Genomic DNA, 18,207 nt, shown 5'->3' with positions numbered 1-18,207 from the left:
GGATTTTATCCAAATGCATTATACACAGGGATATAATATATGGTTATTAAATACAATATTTTAAAAAGAAGATGGACAGTGCGGAGGCAGACCAGAGGCTGACCTCTCCTCCATTTAAAGCTATATAGATGTAGCCATATTGCAACTTTCTTTAAATCCAGGAAGCCTGGGTCTTTTAAATTCTTACATGTTGCAATGGATGAAAGCAAAAAGGGAAAGAAAGGAAGGGAAGAAAAAAGAAGGAACAGAACAGGACTGTGGGGAGAAAGGGCGGCGGAAAAGAGGGGAGAGAAGAGCCAGCTTTGTTCCGGGGACCACCTACTGGAAGGGGCTGGAATTGCAGACGGTGACCGCTGGGAAGTTCATGGTCTTGAAGCCCATGGAGAGGGAGACGCTGACCTCCCAGCTCAGGTAGGTCTGGATGAAGACTCCCCACTGCCAGCACACCAGGCAGGCGAAGAGCAGCGTGAGCAGGAACCACATGGCCTTCTTCTTGGGTCCCTCGCAGATGATGCGTTTGGGGCCGTGGGTGTTGGTGTTATTGCAGTACCACACTAGCAGCTCCTTGTAGGTATAACCTGGGCCCTTCTGCAGCCGGTGCAGGCACTTCAGCAGGTACTTCTTCACTGGCATGGTGGCACCTGCTGGGACACGGGACACCATCAGACAGGACCCTGTCGAGGAGGTCACAAGCTTGGAGGATGGTCACATAGGTCAGACCTTTGCCTGTCTCAGCCTACTTTCCACCTGACTATCCATCTATTCATTCAACAGAAAAGCACTTAGTGAGTGACTATAGCGTGATTGAACTAGTGTCGCTGGGTTCAACGATGAGCAAATCAAACAAGCTCTCTCTCTCTCTCTCTCTCTCTCTCTCTCTCTCTCTCTCTCTCTCTCCTCCCCTCCCCCAACCCCTGCTTTGGGATTACAGGCAGTGACCGAAGTTTTTGACCCCAGAGAACGCCCAGCATAATGGGCCAGTTACTAAATTTCTCAGCCCAGGTTTTCCTCGTATAAAATGTTGACATACCTAATTCTCTCACTTCATTAAAAAAAATGATTATTTTTTTAAAAAGCTTGCGTATCATCTATCTATCTATCTATCTATCTATCTATCTATCTATCTATCTATCTATCTATCTATCATGTGCCTGAGTGTGTCAGTGCATGCACACATATGGACATATGGACAACTTTCAGGACTCCATCCTCTCCTTCCACCATGTGAGTCTGAGACTGAACTGATGTCATCAGGTTCAGGAGGAAGTGCTTTACCTGCTGAGCTCTCTCCAGTCCCCACACCCTCCTTTCAGAGGAGCTGAATTTGGAGCCCTATGCATGCTAGACAAGTGCTCTGTCACTGACTTTCACCTCAGGCCCTGTCACAGCTAATTTATGGAATTGCCTAGAAGTTTTTTGTTTTTTTTTTTTTTAAAGTGCCAAGTCCAGAGCTTGACCCCCCTAAGTGCGGCAGGTGCTGGTGGCATTCTGACTCGCCACAGTGGACTGGTGCATGATAAAATAACCAAGCAGAAATGCTGACCTTCCGAATGGGACCAGCACAAAGGCTGGGACTCTGCACCCTGAGATCCTAGAGGCACAAGAGGCAATGGCTAAAAATGAGGTCTCTGAGTAGGCATGGTGGTGCCTGTTTGTATCTCATCATTTGGGAGCTGAGGCAGGTGGTTTGCCATGAGTTCCAGGATCCCTTGGGTTACAGAGTGAGACCCTGTTTCATAAAAAGCAAGGGTTTGGGGTCTAGGGCAATGGTGGAGCACTTGTCTAGCCTGTGGGAGGCTTTGGGTTCCATAGCCAGAAAGAGGGGATGGGACTGAGAAGAAGAAAAGAAAAAGAAGAAGGAGGAAGAGGAAGAGAAGAAAAGAAGAAAGAGGAAAAGAAGAGAAGAGGAAAAGAAGAAGAAGAAAAGAAGAGAATATGGGTATGAATGAATATAAATTGAGATCCTGAGCTCTCATCCCCAACACTACAAAAGATGAAAATAATAAAAGAAAAGAATTAGGCTGGGATGTAGCTCAGTTGATGGAGTTCTTGCCCCGGGTTTGGGACCCAGCAGCACACAGGCCAAGTGTGTGATGCACACCTACGATGCATGCTGCAACCCCAGCAGAAGGATCAAGGCCATTCCCAGCTCATAGTGAGTGCAAAGCCAGCCTGACTACATGAGACCCTGTCTCAAAAAACAAAACTCCCAGATCTGATTGTCACCCCCAGTTTACGTATGTAACTTGCCTGTAGGTTGGGAATTCCAGGGGGGTAGAGGAAGCTTGTCCATTTTGCTAGTCACTGGGTCCAGAGGGACAAACTCAATGCTGGATGTGCACGTGGTTGGGGGGGGGCATTAAGTCTTGGATGTGGAGAGAATACTCCAGCAGCTCCATAGGTCAGGTTGGAATGGGGGTGGGTGGGCTTAGAGCATCGGGTGGCAGCTGTGGGTCAGGGGAGACTCTCAGACCTTTCTAGATCTGTCTCCCAGAGACACAGGAGGCAGGGCTCATGCAGAGCATGTGAGCACCGCCCTATTACACCTGACGTAAGTCCCCCCAAGCCCTTGGCTCCTCCTGTCCCTGCTTAGTCCACCTTCAAGGTCAGCAGCAGAGGCTTTCTCTTCCTTGAAGCTGCAATGACATTCACTTTGCTGTCAGGGCCACTTCCTGCTGGGGATGCTGTGTGGGGACACGGTGGTACCTGCTGACCCATAATGGGAATTGTCATTTACAACTGATGGAAGGCTAACAGAAGGAGTTCATCTCTCTTTACCCTGTGTTATAGTTACTCACGCCGAAGGCTCCTCTCTTAACAGGTCAAACACCTTGGGGGAGGGGGGAAGGCGTCAGCTTCTGAATCTTTAACAACGCCCAGCATTGCACCCAGCTCTTCACAGAACAGTCAAATATAACAAGCCAGGTGTCCCTGTCTGCACTGTCTGAGTGTGGTCACGCCCAGTCTGCATACAGTGGCACTCTCGTCTTTCCTTCTGTGACAGGAAGGGACCAGAGCACTAGGGACCTTACTAGCTCTATGACCTTCATTCTCTGTGGGAATCAAATTCCATGGCCTCCCAAGCCATCATAGCTATAAGGTGAGTGTTCAAACATTCCTCCAGCCTCAGTGTTCCACAGCCCACCAGTCCTCTGCTCTTCTAACAGTTACAGTAGCCACTGTAAGCGTCAGCACCTGAGTGTTTCCCGACACTGGCAGCTGCTTCAGACATCAGCTCCTTCCACACATTATTCTTATGACTGGTAAGTGCACAGAGAATGAGGGGGTTCTGTCTGGAACACTCCAGAACCCCAAGGCCTCACAAAAACCAGCACATTAGGTTACAGTGAGTTGTGGCAGAAATAAACAAAGGGGATCTCTTGGGTCCTGACCTTTTCCATTCTCATTTAATTCTTCTGGCTCAGTCAATGGAGAATCCAGGCTCTGTACAGTTCTCTGACCCTGGATTATCTCCTAGCGCAACAGTGGGGCCTTGGGCTTAGAATACAGTCAGATACAGCATCCAGTTACGATAAGCAACATTTGTGTTTTCACTGGGTTTGCTTGTTTGTGTTCTGAGACAGAACCTTGTAGTTCATGCTGGCCTTGAATTCCTGATGTACCTGAAGATAGCCTTGAACTCCTGATCCCTCTGCTTCGACCACCTGTAGTCCTGGGATTCCAGATGTATGCCACTATACCTGACTTTTAACTTGTGTTTAATTAATATAATTTTTATGGATCTGGAGATCAAACTCAGGACATGCTAGGCAAGTGTTTTGTCACTGAGCTGAATCCTCCCTCACCCATCATCATCACCATCATCATCACCACCACCACCACCACTACCATCATCACCATCATCATTATCATCATCAACTCTATTATTATTGTTGTTGTTGTTGTTGTCAGGTGTGCAGACAATACACTGCCACTGGATTTATTTTTATTTTTTAAGTCACATTTATTTGTTATTTATTGATTTACTAATTGTGTGTGTGTGTGTGTGTGTGTGTGTGTGTGTGTGTGTGTGCGTGCATGTAGGCCTGAGGGCAACCTTGGGTACCTATTTCTTTGAAAGAGGCTCTCCCCCGACCTAGAACTCTCTGAGGAAACAAGACTGGCTGGCCTCTCAGGCTCTAGGCACCTTCAGTCTCTGCTTCCTGATGCTGGGATTACAAGTGTGAGCCACCACACCTGTTATTTTTATCTATCTATCTATCTATCTATCTATCTATCTATCTATCTATCTATCTATCTATCTATCTGTGGGTTCTTGGGGTTGAACTCTGGTTCTGGCTCAGCAAGTCCCCTAGCAACTGAGCACACCCTGCCTCCCCACCCCACCTCCACCCCCAGGTCTTTGCTTTTTTATTTTTTTAAAAAGATTTACTTATTTATTATATGTAAGTACACTGTAGCTGTCTTCAGACACTCCAGAAGAGGGAGTCAGATCTTGTTACAGATGGTTATGAGCCACCATGTGGTTGCTGGGATTTGAACTCTGGACCTTCAGAAGAGCAGTCGGGTGCTCTTACCCACTGAGCCATCTCACCAGCCCAGATCTTTAATTTTTAAAAGACATTGCTGAAGCAGGTGTGCTGGGTCACATCTGTAATCTCAGCTACTCAGGAGGCTGAAGGAGTAAGCTCTTAGGCTTGGGGCAAGACTGAGCTACATAGCTCAGGACTAGCCTGGGAAACTTAGTAAGAGCCTATCTCCAACCATCAGTAAACCAACCAGTCAATGGTTGAAGAGGAAGCTTAATACCATACCACCCGCCGAGTGTTAGCGCCCTCGGCACTACAGTCTGTCCCCTGAAAATGGAACCTGTTGAGAAAATGAAGGGACAAGAGAGTGGAGAAGACACGTGTGACATCCATGTCTGAAAAAGAACTCGAGTGACAGACAAATAGAGACCCTCATGAATCAGAACGTAAGCTATAGAGCATGGAGTCAGCTCAGATAACCAACCACAGGTGAACAGATAAAGAAAACGTGGTAGCCGCCATGGTGGTGAACACGTGTAGTCCCTGGATTTGAGAGGCTAAGGCAGAAAGATGGCAAATCCAAGGCTAACACAGTAAGACGGAACCTCATGACAAAACTAACAAACACAACTAAGCAAAACGTAAATAAGTGAATAAAAATTTCCAACCAATAAAGAAAAAGCAATGGGCACATTATTCATCCATAAAAAGAGTGTAAACTGGGCTGGCTCTCCAGCCCAGTGCTTGCTGCTTCGCAGAAGACCTGGTTTTGGTTTCCAGCACCCACGTGGTGGCTCATAAGCACCTGTAACCCCAGTTTCAAGGAATACGATGCCCTCTTCTGGCTCCCCATGGGCACTGCATGCGTGTGGTGCACAACCATGCATGCAGACAAAGGACAGTGGCTGGGAAGGGCAGTGACTGACGAGGGAGAGAGTGAAAAGGAGGGACTGTTAACAGGACCAGGAGGAATGACTTTCACTCTCTGTCCTGCAATGGCTTACTGGTTGGTAACTAATGGAATATCAAGAATAGGTGGAGGGAATTGTCACTGTTACAGCAGAAAGATACGGTAAGTGTTTAAGGTGACAGACGTACCAGTTGCCCTGATCTAATCATTACCTGTTGCATTCATGGATGAAAATCTCATGCACTCCCTGATAAAATGCATGTGACTGTCTATCAACTAACATCTAAAATTAGTAAAACACCAAATTCACCGATATGAAGTTAGTACCACTAACCTACCACAACTAAACACTGCCAGCTCCATTTTATCATTTGAATGAATTAAATCCATCCTCAGAGCCAACTCTCTTTGTTTTCTGGTGGTCCTGGGGATTGAACCTGTGGCCTCAGATGTAAATGGGAAAAAGTAGCACACACCTTTAATCCCAGCACTCAGAGGTAGAGGCAGGCAGATCTCTGAGTTAGAGGCCAATGTGGTCTACAGAATGAGTTCCAGAACAGCCAGGGCTACACAGAGAGATCCTGCCTCAAAAAACCAATAAGTAAATTCATCGATCGATCAATCAATCAATCAATCAATCAAGTTAAAAATACAATGGGAAAAGGAGGCTGGCCATGATTCAATGCATAAGAGCACTTGCTTCACTTGAGGACCTCAGTCTGAATTCCCAGAACCTGTGTAAAAAGCTTGATGTGACCACACATTGTGCCTTTAACCCCACTATTGTGAAGGCAGAGACAAGATGTTTGATGGCGCTTGCTGGCTGTCAGCCTTAGCTCCAGAGTTAGACACTGTCTCAGGGGAATAAGGAGAGGAGTGATAGGGACATCTGACATCCTCATCTGACCTCCTCATGGGTGACCACAAAGAGGCATAATGCACAGTAGGGTATAGTAGACACACACACATGCACACACACACTCACACTCACACACACGAGTGCGCGGAGAAAGCATAACTGTCAAAAGATTAAAAAACTACATCATAGAAAAAGATTATGGCCAAGCATGGTGGTGCACGCCTTTAATCCCAGCACTTGGGAGGCAGAGGCAGGCAGATTTCTGAGTTCGAGGCCAGCTTGGTCTAGAGAGTGAGTTCCAGGACAGCCAGGGCTACACAGAGGAAACCCTGTCTCGAAAAACCAAAAAACAAACAAACAAACAAATAAAAAAGATTATGAACTTCTTTAATCACTGGGAAAAACAAATCAAGACACAACAGGAAACCACTTCCCAGCCACAGGAAGGCCAACAGCTCTGGGCTGGTGAGGCTGTGAAACACCATGCAAGGTAGAAGCTGTGGTGGGATGACTTTGGAAAACAGTTGGAGACTGTCTTTCTATTGCTGTGGTGGGATGCAATGACCAAAAGCAAGCTGGGCAGGAACCTGGAGGCAGGAGCTGATGCAGAGGCCATGGAGGCCATGGAGGGATGCAGCATGGAGGGGTGCTGCTTACTGGCTTGCTCCCCATGGCTTGCTCAGCTTGCTTTCTTATAGAACCCAGGACCACCAGCTCAGGGATGACCACATCCACAATGGGCTGTCCCTCCCATGTCAATCACTAGTTAAGAAGCCCTATATATAGGCTTGCCTACAGCTACAGCCAGCCAGATCTTACGGAGACTTTTTTTTTTTTTTGACAGAGTCTCAATGTGTAGCTCTGGGTGTCCTGAAAATCACTATGTAGGCAGTCTGGCTTAGAACTCACAGAGGTCTGCTTGCCCCTGCCTCCTGAGTGCTGGGATTAAAGGTGTGCACCACTGTGCCTGGCTGGAGGCATTTTCATAATTAGGGTTCTTTCCTCTTAGAGGACTCCATGTTGTTTCAAGTTGACATAAATCTAGCTAGCAGAGAGATGTGCATTTAAATGGCTGGGGAGATGGTTCATTGGGTAAAGGTGACTGTTGTGAAACCTGAAAACCTGAGTTTAATCCCTTGAACCCACATGGTGACCCCACATACAAAACACGATGCCCCAAAACAAAAAGATAAAACTTCAAATAAATAATTCCCTAAAGAAATGAAGTTGAATGGCATCTTACGTGATTCAGCAACTCTAATTTTATTTATCTGAGCGAACCTACAGTGTGTGCATACACAAAAGCATCCGTGCCTCTTCATAGCAGCCTTAGTCACCATGTTCTCAAGGAGGAAACTATTCCAATTTCCATCTATCCATAAAAGAAAATTTGGAATATCCACAGTGGATAATTTACAGCGATAGCCAGGAATCAGTGATTAATACACATTACAACGTGGATGGTTATGCACAGTCACTATGCTGAGTAAAACAAGCCAGTCACGAAAGAGAACGCCTTGTAAAATCCCCTCTCAGAAAGCCCTGGCCAAGCTGAGGGCAGACTGGAGGCTACTGTGTCTTCGAGAGGAGAGGGCTGGCTAGAAAGCGTCACCGAAGAATCTTCTGGAGATGATGGACATGTTTAGATTGACCCTGAGATGGTGACTAATTTGGATGCATGAATCTATGTATTTATAAAGACTACTTTTTAAAAATTAGAAAAAACCACCTACATGTGTGTATGAATGTCTGCATGAATATAGATGTCAGATCCTCCAGAAGTGGATTTGCTGAAAGTTGTAAGCTGCCATGTGGGTTCTGGGAATCGAGCCTAGGTCCTCTAGAGGAACAGCAAGGGCTCCTAGCCCTGGAGCCATCTCTCTAGCCCTATAAAGACTGTATTTTTATTGCATGTAAACTATAGCTCAGTAAACTTTGGACAAAATGTCCATTGTTATTTCACATGTATGAGATTCTACATTAAATAAAAAAAAAATCTAGTTTTTTTAACTTTGAAAAGAAAAGCCAGAAAGGCAGCAGCTGCTATAAGTGTCCCCATTTTCCCTAACTCGTCCCATCTGCGGATGTTTTATACCCAGCCCACATGACTCAGCTTCCTTTCCAGCTGCTATCCTTATGCTGACTGACTGTGACCACTGTAAATTTCAGAAATTCTTCCATGTAAATCCCCCTGTATTTATTTTTGTAGGGAAACTTCAGATAAACTGAGAAACTAAGTATAAGAGGCTTGGGTTTGATCCTTAACTGACAACCTGAGCACAGGTTTAATTCTGGTTATTGAGAAAGTTTCCATGCTTGTGTCTTTGCTGGGGAGCCACAGGACATGACTGAGGCTTTGTTCTTAAAGACCAGGCGATCTCAGGGCCAGGGGTGGGGTTGACTGGTCTAGGCAAGAGAAGCTGAAGGCAAGGCTGTGTTTGTAACAGGTGAAGTCTCACTCTGCTCCCCAGGTGGTTCTGGGACACCAGGACTCATGGGATCTTTCCACTGCAGCCAGCTGAGTGCGGTGGTCACAGGTGTGCAGCACCACACTTGGCATAAAGGAGAGTTTGAAGGGAGCCATCAGGATCTCTGGGCATCACTCTGATTCCTCAAGTGTTATATGCATCCCAGCACCTGCACCTTAGTGTCTGTGTACCACAGCCAACTGAAGCAACCAGGGCTTCCTAGACACACAATTGACACTGGTTCTGTTGTAGGAAATACAAAGTAACTGTGAGCTACCATCACACTAGAAAGAAAGATCAAAGTCTGTTGGAGTCGGTCAGAAGGATGCCTGGGAATGTTTGTCACTGCCAACAGTGGGGCACTTTTAGTATCTTTACAATGCTGGGAGACAAGGTTTGGAATGAATGGAGACACATTGTGTATTAAAATTCCATGGGTTCAGGAGGACTTCAAGAATGGGAGGGGTGAGTAAGTCAGCAAAGCCATTAGTAAATAAATGCAATGGATAAACTGGGCCCTGAAATCTAGGACATGCTACAAACCCCCCATTTACAGCAAGAACCTGTGAATTACAGCTCAAGGTGTATTTCATGGCCTGTTTCCACAATATTTTTTTGAGACGTGGTCTTTCATTGAACCCAAAGCTTGCTGTTTTGGTTTAGGCTGGTCACCAGGGCCTTCCTACATATTTCTGCACCTGTAAGTGCTGGGGTTAAGGACTGGAGTTTGGATCCCGAGACCCATGTAGAAGGTGACCGTGACCATGCACTTGAATTTTTTTTTTCTGGCAAGGTTTCACTATGTACTGCACCTGGAACTCACAGAGATCCACCTGCCTCTGCCTCTCAGTGCTGGGATTTAAAGGCATGCACCACAATGCTCTGCTAATTTTACAGTCTTACCAGGAAAAGATAGAGGTGTATATAGATCATAAAACTCAAGATATTAATGACTTGACCCTTTATAGAAAAATGTTGCCATCACCCTACTTTGTGGTTCAGCTACTCAACAGCTGCACCTTCAGGGAGGAAAGATTTATTTGAGCTTACAGTTTCAGAGGGCTCCAGTCCATCACAGTGGTCCACTATATCCAGTCCACAGCATCATGGGAGTGATGTAGCTGGAGTGTGCAGCTCAGTTTCTCCCATCACAGTGGACCAAAGAGCAGGGTGGAAAGCTGGGGTGGGGTAACCAGCTGGAACCCACTGTGGTGAGTGGCTTGGACTACAAGGTACCACCCCATCAGGGTTCCATCCTCCCCAGTAGCATCACCAGCAGCGGTGGGGGGCAAGTGTTCTCAGCTTCAGAGTGTGAACCTGTGGGGCATCTCAGAGTCACACTAGGACACCGTGTCATACCTATGTGCTTGCAGCAAATACAAAAGGACCCTTAGTAGGAGGATTTTCTGTAAATGTTTTACATTGGATACTACAAGTAACAGTTCAATGGTTTCTGAGTCATCTGTCATTCATAGGTCACCACCATGTCTGCTGAGTCCCCAAAGCATTTCTGTCTGGTTTGTGTGACAACTGAACTGTGTTTAACAGTGTACCAACTGAACTGGCTTTTGCCACTGAAGTCAATGTAGCCTTAGCCTGAGAGGTGCTGTGAACACTCAGTGGACAGTATATGTGTGAAATAACAAGTTTGAAGCACCAAGACCCCCCCCCACCATTCAAAAATAGGTTATTTTGGGAGCTATTCAAAATCCTCTTGGCAAGGATGCTCTTAATCTCTGTACTTGGGAGGTAAAGGCAGGCAGATCTCTGTGAGTCCAAGGTCTACACAGCAAATTTCAGAGCAGGCCCTGCAACTTAGTGAGAACATGGCTCAAAATAGAAAATGTAAGAAGTCAGAGCCCATGTGTATGGCTCGGTGGTGGAATACTCACTTAGCACATGCGAGACTCTGGGTTTAACTCCTCATAGTTAGGAGAAGCTTAAGGTAAGAGAAGCTCACCTTTCCATTGTCTCTCATTGGCTGAAGCACCTGCTGTCCAAGGACACAAGATGTGCCCAAATGCCCCCAAGACATTTTTCTCATGTGTCTGTGTGTTTGCATGCCATCCTCGCAAGAATGCTGGCCCAGATAATAATTAGGCCCATTTCTCAGAGAAGGCAATGAGAACACAGAGGGGTGTGTGCATAGTCTCAGTGAGTCAGAGCAGCTCTGGAAATAGAAACCAGCCATGGCTCACCCACAGGCTCAGAGGACACCTGACACCTTGCACCTGTTCCCAGGGCGTCGGGGAAGTAACAAATGTAGCAATGGGCGGTTGCCTCTGTGCACACACATGGGCCTCCTTCACCCAAGGCTGCAGTGTGCCAATGTCTCCGTGTTCTCTTAGAGAGCCAAGCTCAGCACTTACAGGTGGAAATGGTAGCAAAGGTGGCTTCTTGCATTGCCTTCTGGGAGGGGAGGCTCGCAGGCTGCAGATGAGCTGATGTATAGTGTACAGTTAAGTGAGAGGGAGAGTGCTCACATGACAGCCAGTGGTAGCCCAGTGTTCCAGAAGCAGAGGCAAGAGGATTATTACTTTGAGGTGGATTACTAGTTTGAGGTCAGTTGTAGCGTACTTGCCTGCCATGTATGAAGCTATGGATTTGATGGGGGGGGGGAGAGAGAGAGAGAGAGAGAGAGAGAGAGAGAGAGAGAGAGAGAGAGAGAGCCCACTGGCATGTGCTCATCCATCGATGTACATTGCCTCTTTTGGTTCCTGCTCTTGCTTTCTCTCTATTGTCTTTCTGTGGTGCAGAGTATGATGCCCTGAGTCTTGGGCACTCCAGGCAGGCTGTGTAGCCCTGAGCCCTGCCCCTACCCTTCCCTGTGTAGTGACTGTGGCTTGTGCTGCTGCCATTTCATTCTCTGTGTACTATGATGGGGAAGAAACCCAGCAAGTGCTGGCACAGGAGCACTTTAACTGATACTCATCCCAGCTCTGGAATGCTAACATGTGTGGCAATGGCATGCTGATGTCACGCTCTGTCCTCTGTGACAGGTCATGGACAGGTCCCTCTTCTCTCTGGAAGTACGGGAGCAATGGCTATATTAATGAATGACATGGAAATGTCCTTTGGGCTCAATGTCCACAATTTGGGATGGCCTCTGGGTGTCATTGGTACTCTCTGGTCCCATCCAGTGATGGGGTGATGGTGGAGTCACCCTTTTATTCTTCATGACAGGGGAGGTGCCATCAGAGGGCATCAGAGATTTTCAATTCATGCCATAGATACATTCCACGTTATGACTGCTGTCCCTATCCAGAAACAAATGGTACAATTGGAACCCAGTTATGGGTGATTCTTCTGCATCCTTAGAGAAGGGCTCAGCCCATGATAAAAATGGGTTTAAGGGCTGGAGAGATGGCTCAGCCATTAAAGGCTAGGCTCAAAACCAAAAATAGGTTTAGATCTTGGATGTACCCCAAAAGCCACATGTTGAAGGCTTAGTCTCTAGTCTGTGGTGTTATGGGGAAATGGCAGCACCTTGAGGAGGCGGGGCTCACTGGAAGAAAGTTAGGCCACTGGGGCCACATTAAAGAGATACCAGGACCCCAGCCCCTCCCCTTTCCTCTCCTTGTTCCTGGCCACTGAGCAGGCCTCCTCCATCAAACCTCACTGTCATACTGGGCTATACCAGGCTGAAAGCAGAAGGGCCAAGCAGCCATGGACTGAATGCTCTGAAGCAACAAGTCCAACAAATCTCTTCCTTTGTTAATTGTCTCCGTGACTTTATCAGTGGCTGAGAGCTAAACACAGGCTCTTTTGGTCTTAACTCTGTAAGTGGGGGCCCTCCGGGTTGTCAGGGTCCGGTGAGCTGCTTCACGGGAACTCTTGCACACAGTGGCTTTGACAGGTAGCTGTCAGGGATGGTAGTTGATACTGTTCTTACCATTCCGTACTAGGCACTGAATGATCAGCCGGTCCCTGATTACCCTGGGGTGCTGCGGAAGGCATTCACAGGAGGATGGTAGGTGAAAGAGAGAGAAGACTCCTGGGAACCACAGAGCAGACCCTCCCCAGACAGGATGTGCCCATCCATGGATCTTACATTTCCAAATTCCAGAACTGTAATAAACCCCTGCTGTTTGTATGCCACCGACACTGGCATTCTATTTCAGCAGCCTGGGCAGACCAGAGCAGCTGGCAGAGCAGTGTATGCTTCCTGTAAAAGGTGGGTTACGATATGTTGAGGGTCAGAGAACCCCTACCATCACATGCTTCTCTCTCAACACCCCAGAACTTTGTGCAGATGACTCGGGCCTTAGCACTTTACCTCCCTCCTGATCTAATCAAAACAGTCTTCCTTGGGCTGGGGAGATGGCTCAGTGGTTCAGAGATGACTGTGTAAACTTGGGGACTGAGATTCGGATTTCCAGAACCTCCAGAAATGCCAAGTGAGCGTGGCAGCCCCAGATAGGTAGAAAGAGGAGGTCCCTGGAACAAGCCGTCTATGGAGAGGAGCCATCGCCACGAGCTCTGGGCTTGACTGAGAGACTGCATCATTGAATAAGGTGGAAAAGTGGCATGATTCCTGATGTCAACCTCGGGCTGCCACATGCACGTCCCTACTCGGGCACCACACAGAAAGCAGATGTCTCTGTGCCTCTCCATCCACTTATCTGAGGTATGGAAACAATATTATGCCTTCATTCAAGGGTGTTTAGAACTGTATGTGGCTCACAGCATCCTATGCACATCTGTTCTTGCCGGCTTTTATCCTCTCAAGAATCTAGGCAAGTGAGAGGCCATACTGGCTTCCAAACAAACAAACAAACAAACAAACAAAAAACAAAAAAAGAGAGAAAGGGGCAGTGTTTAAAGTGGACCCAAGTGCCAGATGTGGTGGCAGCTTGTGCCTGAAATCCCACAACTCAGGTGGAGGCCAGACGATCAGGAGTTTGTGTCATTCTCATTGATATGACAATTTAATGACCAACCTGAGCTACCTGGGATCCTTTCTCAAAAAAAAAAAAAAAAAAAAAAAAAAAAAGAAAGAAAGAAACAAACCCCAAACTAAACAGACAAATTTTAAAAATGAGCAAAGGTTCAGTGGATGTCTGGCATCGTGTCAACTAGAGAAATCAAATATAAGTCTGTAGTTGCCATAGGTAAGTGATGTTGGATGAAGAGCAAGAGAGAATTTCGGTGTTTGGCAGGATGTGGGGCTTGGTCCAAGTCAGCATGGGATTGCCCTCTGAACTAAGGCTCCAGTCACTGCAGGGGCAGGGGATAAAGTCACCCCTGTCTATTTCCTGATTTCAAAGGTTGACACAATCTTTTAAAAATAATTTTCATTCAAGGACCAGATTGGCTCTGAAAAATTTAAATGTATTAAGCTTTTGTTGGGGAAGTCTTCCCAAGCCATACACACAACACCACACCTACGTCTGCCCCCCAAATCCAACCCCTTTGCCCTCTCCACCTTCCTGTTTTCCTTTCCCCCCTTTCTCTCTTCTCGTCTTCCTTCCCTCCCCTTTAAAACAACTTCCTTCTCTCATGCTATCTTACTGTGTCCTTCCCTAGTTATCGCTAAAAGTGCCAGGCTGCTGCCTTCCTAATTGCAGAGTTATTAGAGAGTGACATTAATTATAATGGGAGCTTGCTTTGCTCAACAGTGAAAGTCATGACAAGCGAAGTGACCAGGAGTGACAAGCTGCACTTTCTGCAGATGAAGGACATCCTGGGCCCCAGATCTTTTGACCTCCTTTCTGGTGACCATGTACCATCTGTTTTCCCAGTCACTTTTTACCAGTTCTAGCCAAGAGCTCAAGTTATGAGACCAATGTCACCATCAACAGTTGGGAGCTGACTTGGAACGCCCCCCCCCCCCCACAGGCCAATGTGACAGTCCAACTCTACAGAAAATCTTAAATATATAGATCCACTTGAGATATCTCATCTCAGTGACAGGCACGGAGGGATAGACTTGTGACTCCAGCATTTGGGAGGTGGAGATAGAAGGGCCACCCTCAGCTTCTTAGTGGCTTCCAACAAACAAAAAAATTCCCAACTTCAAATGGATGTGGAGCCAGCAGATGTATGCAATTCCAGTACTCAGGAGGCTGAGGCAAAAGAATTATGTTTGACCATATCTCAAAACCAAAGCAATTCCCCAACCCAACCCAACCCAACCACCCACCCAACCGACCAACCAATCAAAACCCTGCCAGAGACAGAGTATGTGCAGGGAGAGCCCAGCTCCCAGCTCAGAGGCATTTGACCCAAGTTGTGAGGCAAGAGTTCTGTGTTCACAAAACTAGACCACTTTGGGCTGCACATCTGTGTCGACTGCTCATTTCTACAGTCACCTGACGTTTGGAGTTTGGAATAGTGGAAGAATTCCGTAAGGTTATCTCTGCAGACACAAGTGGTCCAGTGGGACATCTTCCTGTCTTTCTGTCCCTGGCTGCTTCATGTACAAGGTCACCTTTGAGAGCAGTCATCATGATATGACATGAGCTGCCTTTGGGAGCCAATTATACTGTCATTTACTTAATATCTTTCTTTCAGTTGACTCACTCCTGGTTTTGCTTAAATACCCACTTCAGCTTTGTCCTAAGCAACAATATCCACTAAATCACAGGTTGGATGTTACTAATTATATATGTGCTCTAATCCACCTCAACATAAACAATTATGAGGGAGATGAGAAACAGTGCCATGTGTGCTGCCTGAAAGCCACCAGTACCCTCTCCCAGGCAGACACAATCTTCAGGAGCCTTCTCTGGTCTTCACTCCCCAGATTAGATAAGAAGCCCTGCTGCCTGACAGCTTGATGTGCTGTCCCCACCCCCAAGTGGTCATGCCTGGTGGATCTTAGCCTGACCTGTTTTGTAGGTTTCTCTACTACCCAGCCTAGGATTACATAGGGCCTCCATTCCAGAAACTGCCTGACACGTGCCTAGCCAACCCAGACTGAAGTTTCTCTAAGACCTCAGCTGGCCAGAGCTGTCAGAAAGACTCACTGATTGCCCTGCCCAGACCAGGGCTGGAGCTTGAACCCAGGGCCTTGTGTCATGCTAGACAGTATTTTACCACTGAACTACATCTTTATCCCTTTCATTACCTTCCCTGCCCCTCAGGGACCAACATGGAATGTGCCTCAGACTCTGAAGTAGGATTATGTTATCTACCACTGTATCAAGCTTAGAAAAGTTGTAGTTTTCTGGGGGTGTTGTGAGACAACTGGGGGCCTTCAGCATGCTGTAGAAGCACTCCATCACTGGACCATGTCCTAGCCCTTCCTTGAATGGCCATTCAAGGAAACACCTGTCATTTCCTTAGGCACCTGGTGATTAAGTTCCACAACTGGGTCTAGAAAAGTAACCACACCCATGGCAGTCCCATCCTCTCTGTCAAGCCTTTCTATAACAACGTTGATGCTCATGGAGAGGAAACCTAAGTGTGTTATAGGAATAAAGTTCCTGGCATGCTATACACGGTCCAGACACACAGGAATACTGGAGGAGATTAGGAAGGGTGGTTATTTATTGTGTAAAATAATCTGTGGGGCCTGGGAAGGTGGCTTAGTTGGTCAAGCACTTCCTTTGCAAGTGTAAGGACTGGGATTTGATCCCTGAACTGGAATAAAAGCCAGATATGGAGGCTGGTGCTTGTCACCCACGTTGAGATGTTGCAACAGGAGGTGGATCTCTAGAAACTTGCCAGCTAGTCAAGTCTGCTTGGCAAAGTACCAGGCAAATGAGAGACTCCATCTTAACCCAAAAGGTAGAGGAATGATAGTCAAGGTTGTCCTCTTGTCTCTACATGTGCACACTATACATATAAGCACACACACACACACACACACACACACACACACACACACACACACACACACACCTGTAGAGTTGGTCACGGTGACATATACTTGTAATCCCAGTTCTCAGGAGGCTGATAGAGAGTTCTAAGCGAGCCTGGGCTACATGATGAGAGCCAGTACGGCCCCCTCCCATCCCCATATTAAAACAACCTGTAGGATTATATATAGCTACGTTCATAGGAAAAAGATCATCTGGGATGGTATTACCTAGAAGGAGATCCTGACTTATAAATCACTTATTTATTAAAAAACATCTATCTGTATTTTACAGTGTTCTCATGGTGAACATATATTGTTTATATCACAGAAAATATAATAAGCAAGCACATTTTTAGTTTTGCAGCAGTGTGGGAAAGAGATCTCAGCAGCGTTTCTACTTGGAAAATTGAGATTATAAAACAGGTAGGGCCAGCAAGATGTCTCAGGAGTAAAAACACTTCCCATACCAGCCTAATGCTCAGAACCCATATCAAAAAGCCAAAGTAGTGGCTCATGCCCATAGCTCTAGCATCCCCACCACCACACAGAAGGCACAGAGACCAAAGAAGCCCTCTGGAAGTTCAGGTCACTTAGTCTAGGATATACAGCACAACAGAGGAAACAGCCACCTTCTCAGAGAAGACAGAGGCGAGAACAGGCTTCCACAGGTTGCCCTCTGACAGCCATGGGCATGTTATGGTTCTCTCTCCCTCCCCCTCTCTCTCCAATATAAATAAAAATACAATTGGTTTCTTGTATCATCTGTGGAGTCAAGCAATCTCAGATCAGGTTTTTTTTTTTAAGTAATGTCTGTCTTGAACATGTACAGCATTCTCACCATCACTTCCCAAGCAATACAGTAGATGCCTACATCATAGTGGTTGTGATAGGTAATCTAGAAATGACCAAGTCCGCAGGGGATATACAGTGGTAGTATGTGTCCCCTGGATCACTTTATAAGTGGGCCAAACAGCAAGGATTTAGGTCCCCTGTAGATTTGAAGGAATATTCATTAAAAAATTGTTAGGAGGAATAGTGGGAGGACAGCAGGAGATATAGTTGAATTGTTGTTAATGGTGGTGTTTTTTTGTTTTGTTTTGTTTTTTTGGTTTTTGGGTTTTTTTGGTTTTTCGAGACAGGGTTTCTCTGTATAGCCCTGGCTGTCCTGGAACTCACTTTGGAGACCAGGCTGGCCTTGAACTCAGAAATCCACCTGCCTCTGCCTCCCAAGTGCTGGGATTAAAGGCGTGCTCCACCACACCCAGCAATGGTGGTGTTTTTAAGAAAAAAAAATCTAGCTATATAGCCCAGGCTGTTTCGGAACTCACTATGTAGCCCAGTCTAGCCTCAACCTCATGGCAATCCTTCTGCCTCCTGGGTGCTGACTGGAATTCTGGCATGTATCATCAAGCTCAGAAAACTCTTATTTTTTATTTTTTTATTATTATTTTTTAATCTTGTCTTCCTAGAATTGTGAGGCGGTGGGGGAGTGGTTTAACCAGCAACTCAGTTGTTTAGGATCAAGTTTCTCTTACTTGGTCAAACAGGTTTACAAAAGAACATAAGATCCGTACATACATTTCTTCTTCTTCTTCTTCTTCTTCTTCTTCTTCTTCTTCTTCTTCTTCTTCTTCTTCTTCTTCTTCTTCTTCTTCTTCTTCTTCTTCTTCTTCTTC

General features: G+C 46.4%; 1 protein-coding gene across 2 annotated transcripts in view; it reads right to left on the bottom strand.

Moving 5' to 3' along the window:
- Positions 1-18,207, bottom strand: part of Scnn1b (sodium channel epithelial 1 beta subunit) — a 58,735-nt gene that overhangs the window by 20,327 nt on the left and 20,201 nt on the right. The window contains exon 2 of one of the 2 annotated variants that reach the window (XM_021213545.1): positions 323-641. In XM_021213545.1, the coding sequence (XP_021069204.1) occupies positions 323-633 (311 nt within the window). In that variant the 5' untranslated portion in view covers positions 634-641. Of the gene's footprint in view, positions 1-322; positions 645-18,207 lie in introns of both variants that reach the window. The other variant, XM_029545549.1, reaches the window with a different exon arrangement.

This window comes from Mus pahari, chromosome 1, assembly GCF_900095145.1.
Source record: "Mus pahari chromosome 1, PAHARI_EIJ_v1.1, whole genome shotgun sequence".
Lineage (NCBI taxonomy): Eukaryota > Metazoa > Chordata > Mammalia > Rodentia > Muridae > Mus > Mus pahari.
The sequence above is the reverse complement of the archived record's forward strand: the minus strand, read 5'-3'. Positions and strand labels throughout refer to the sequence as shown.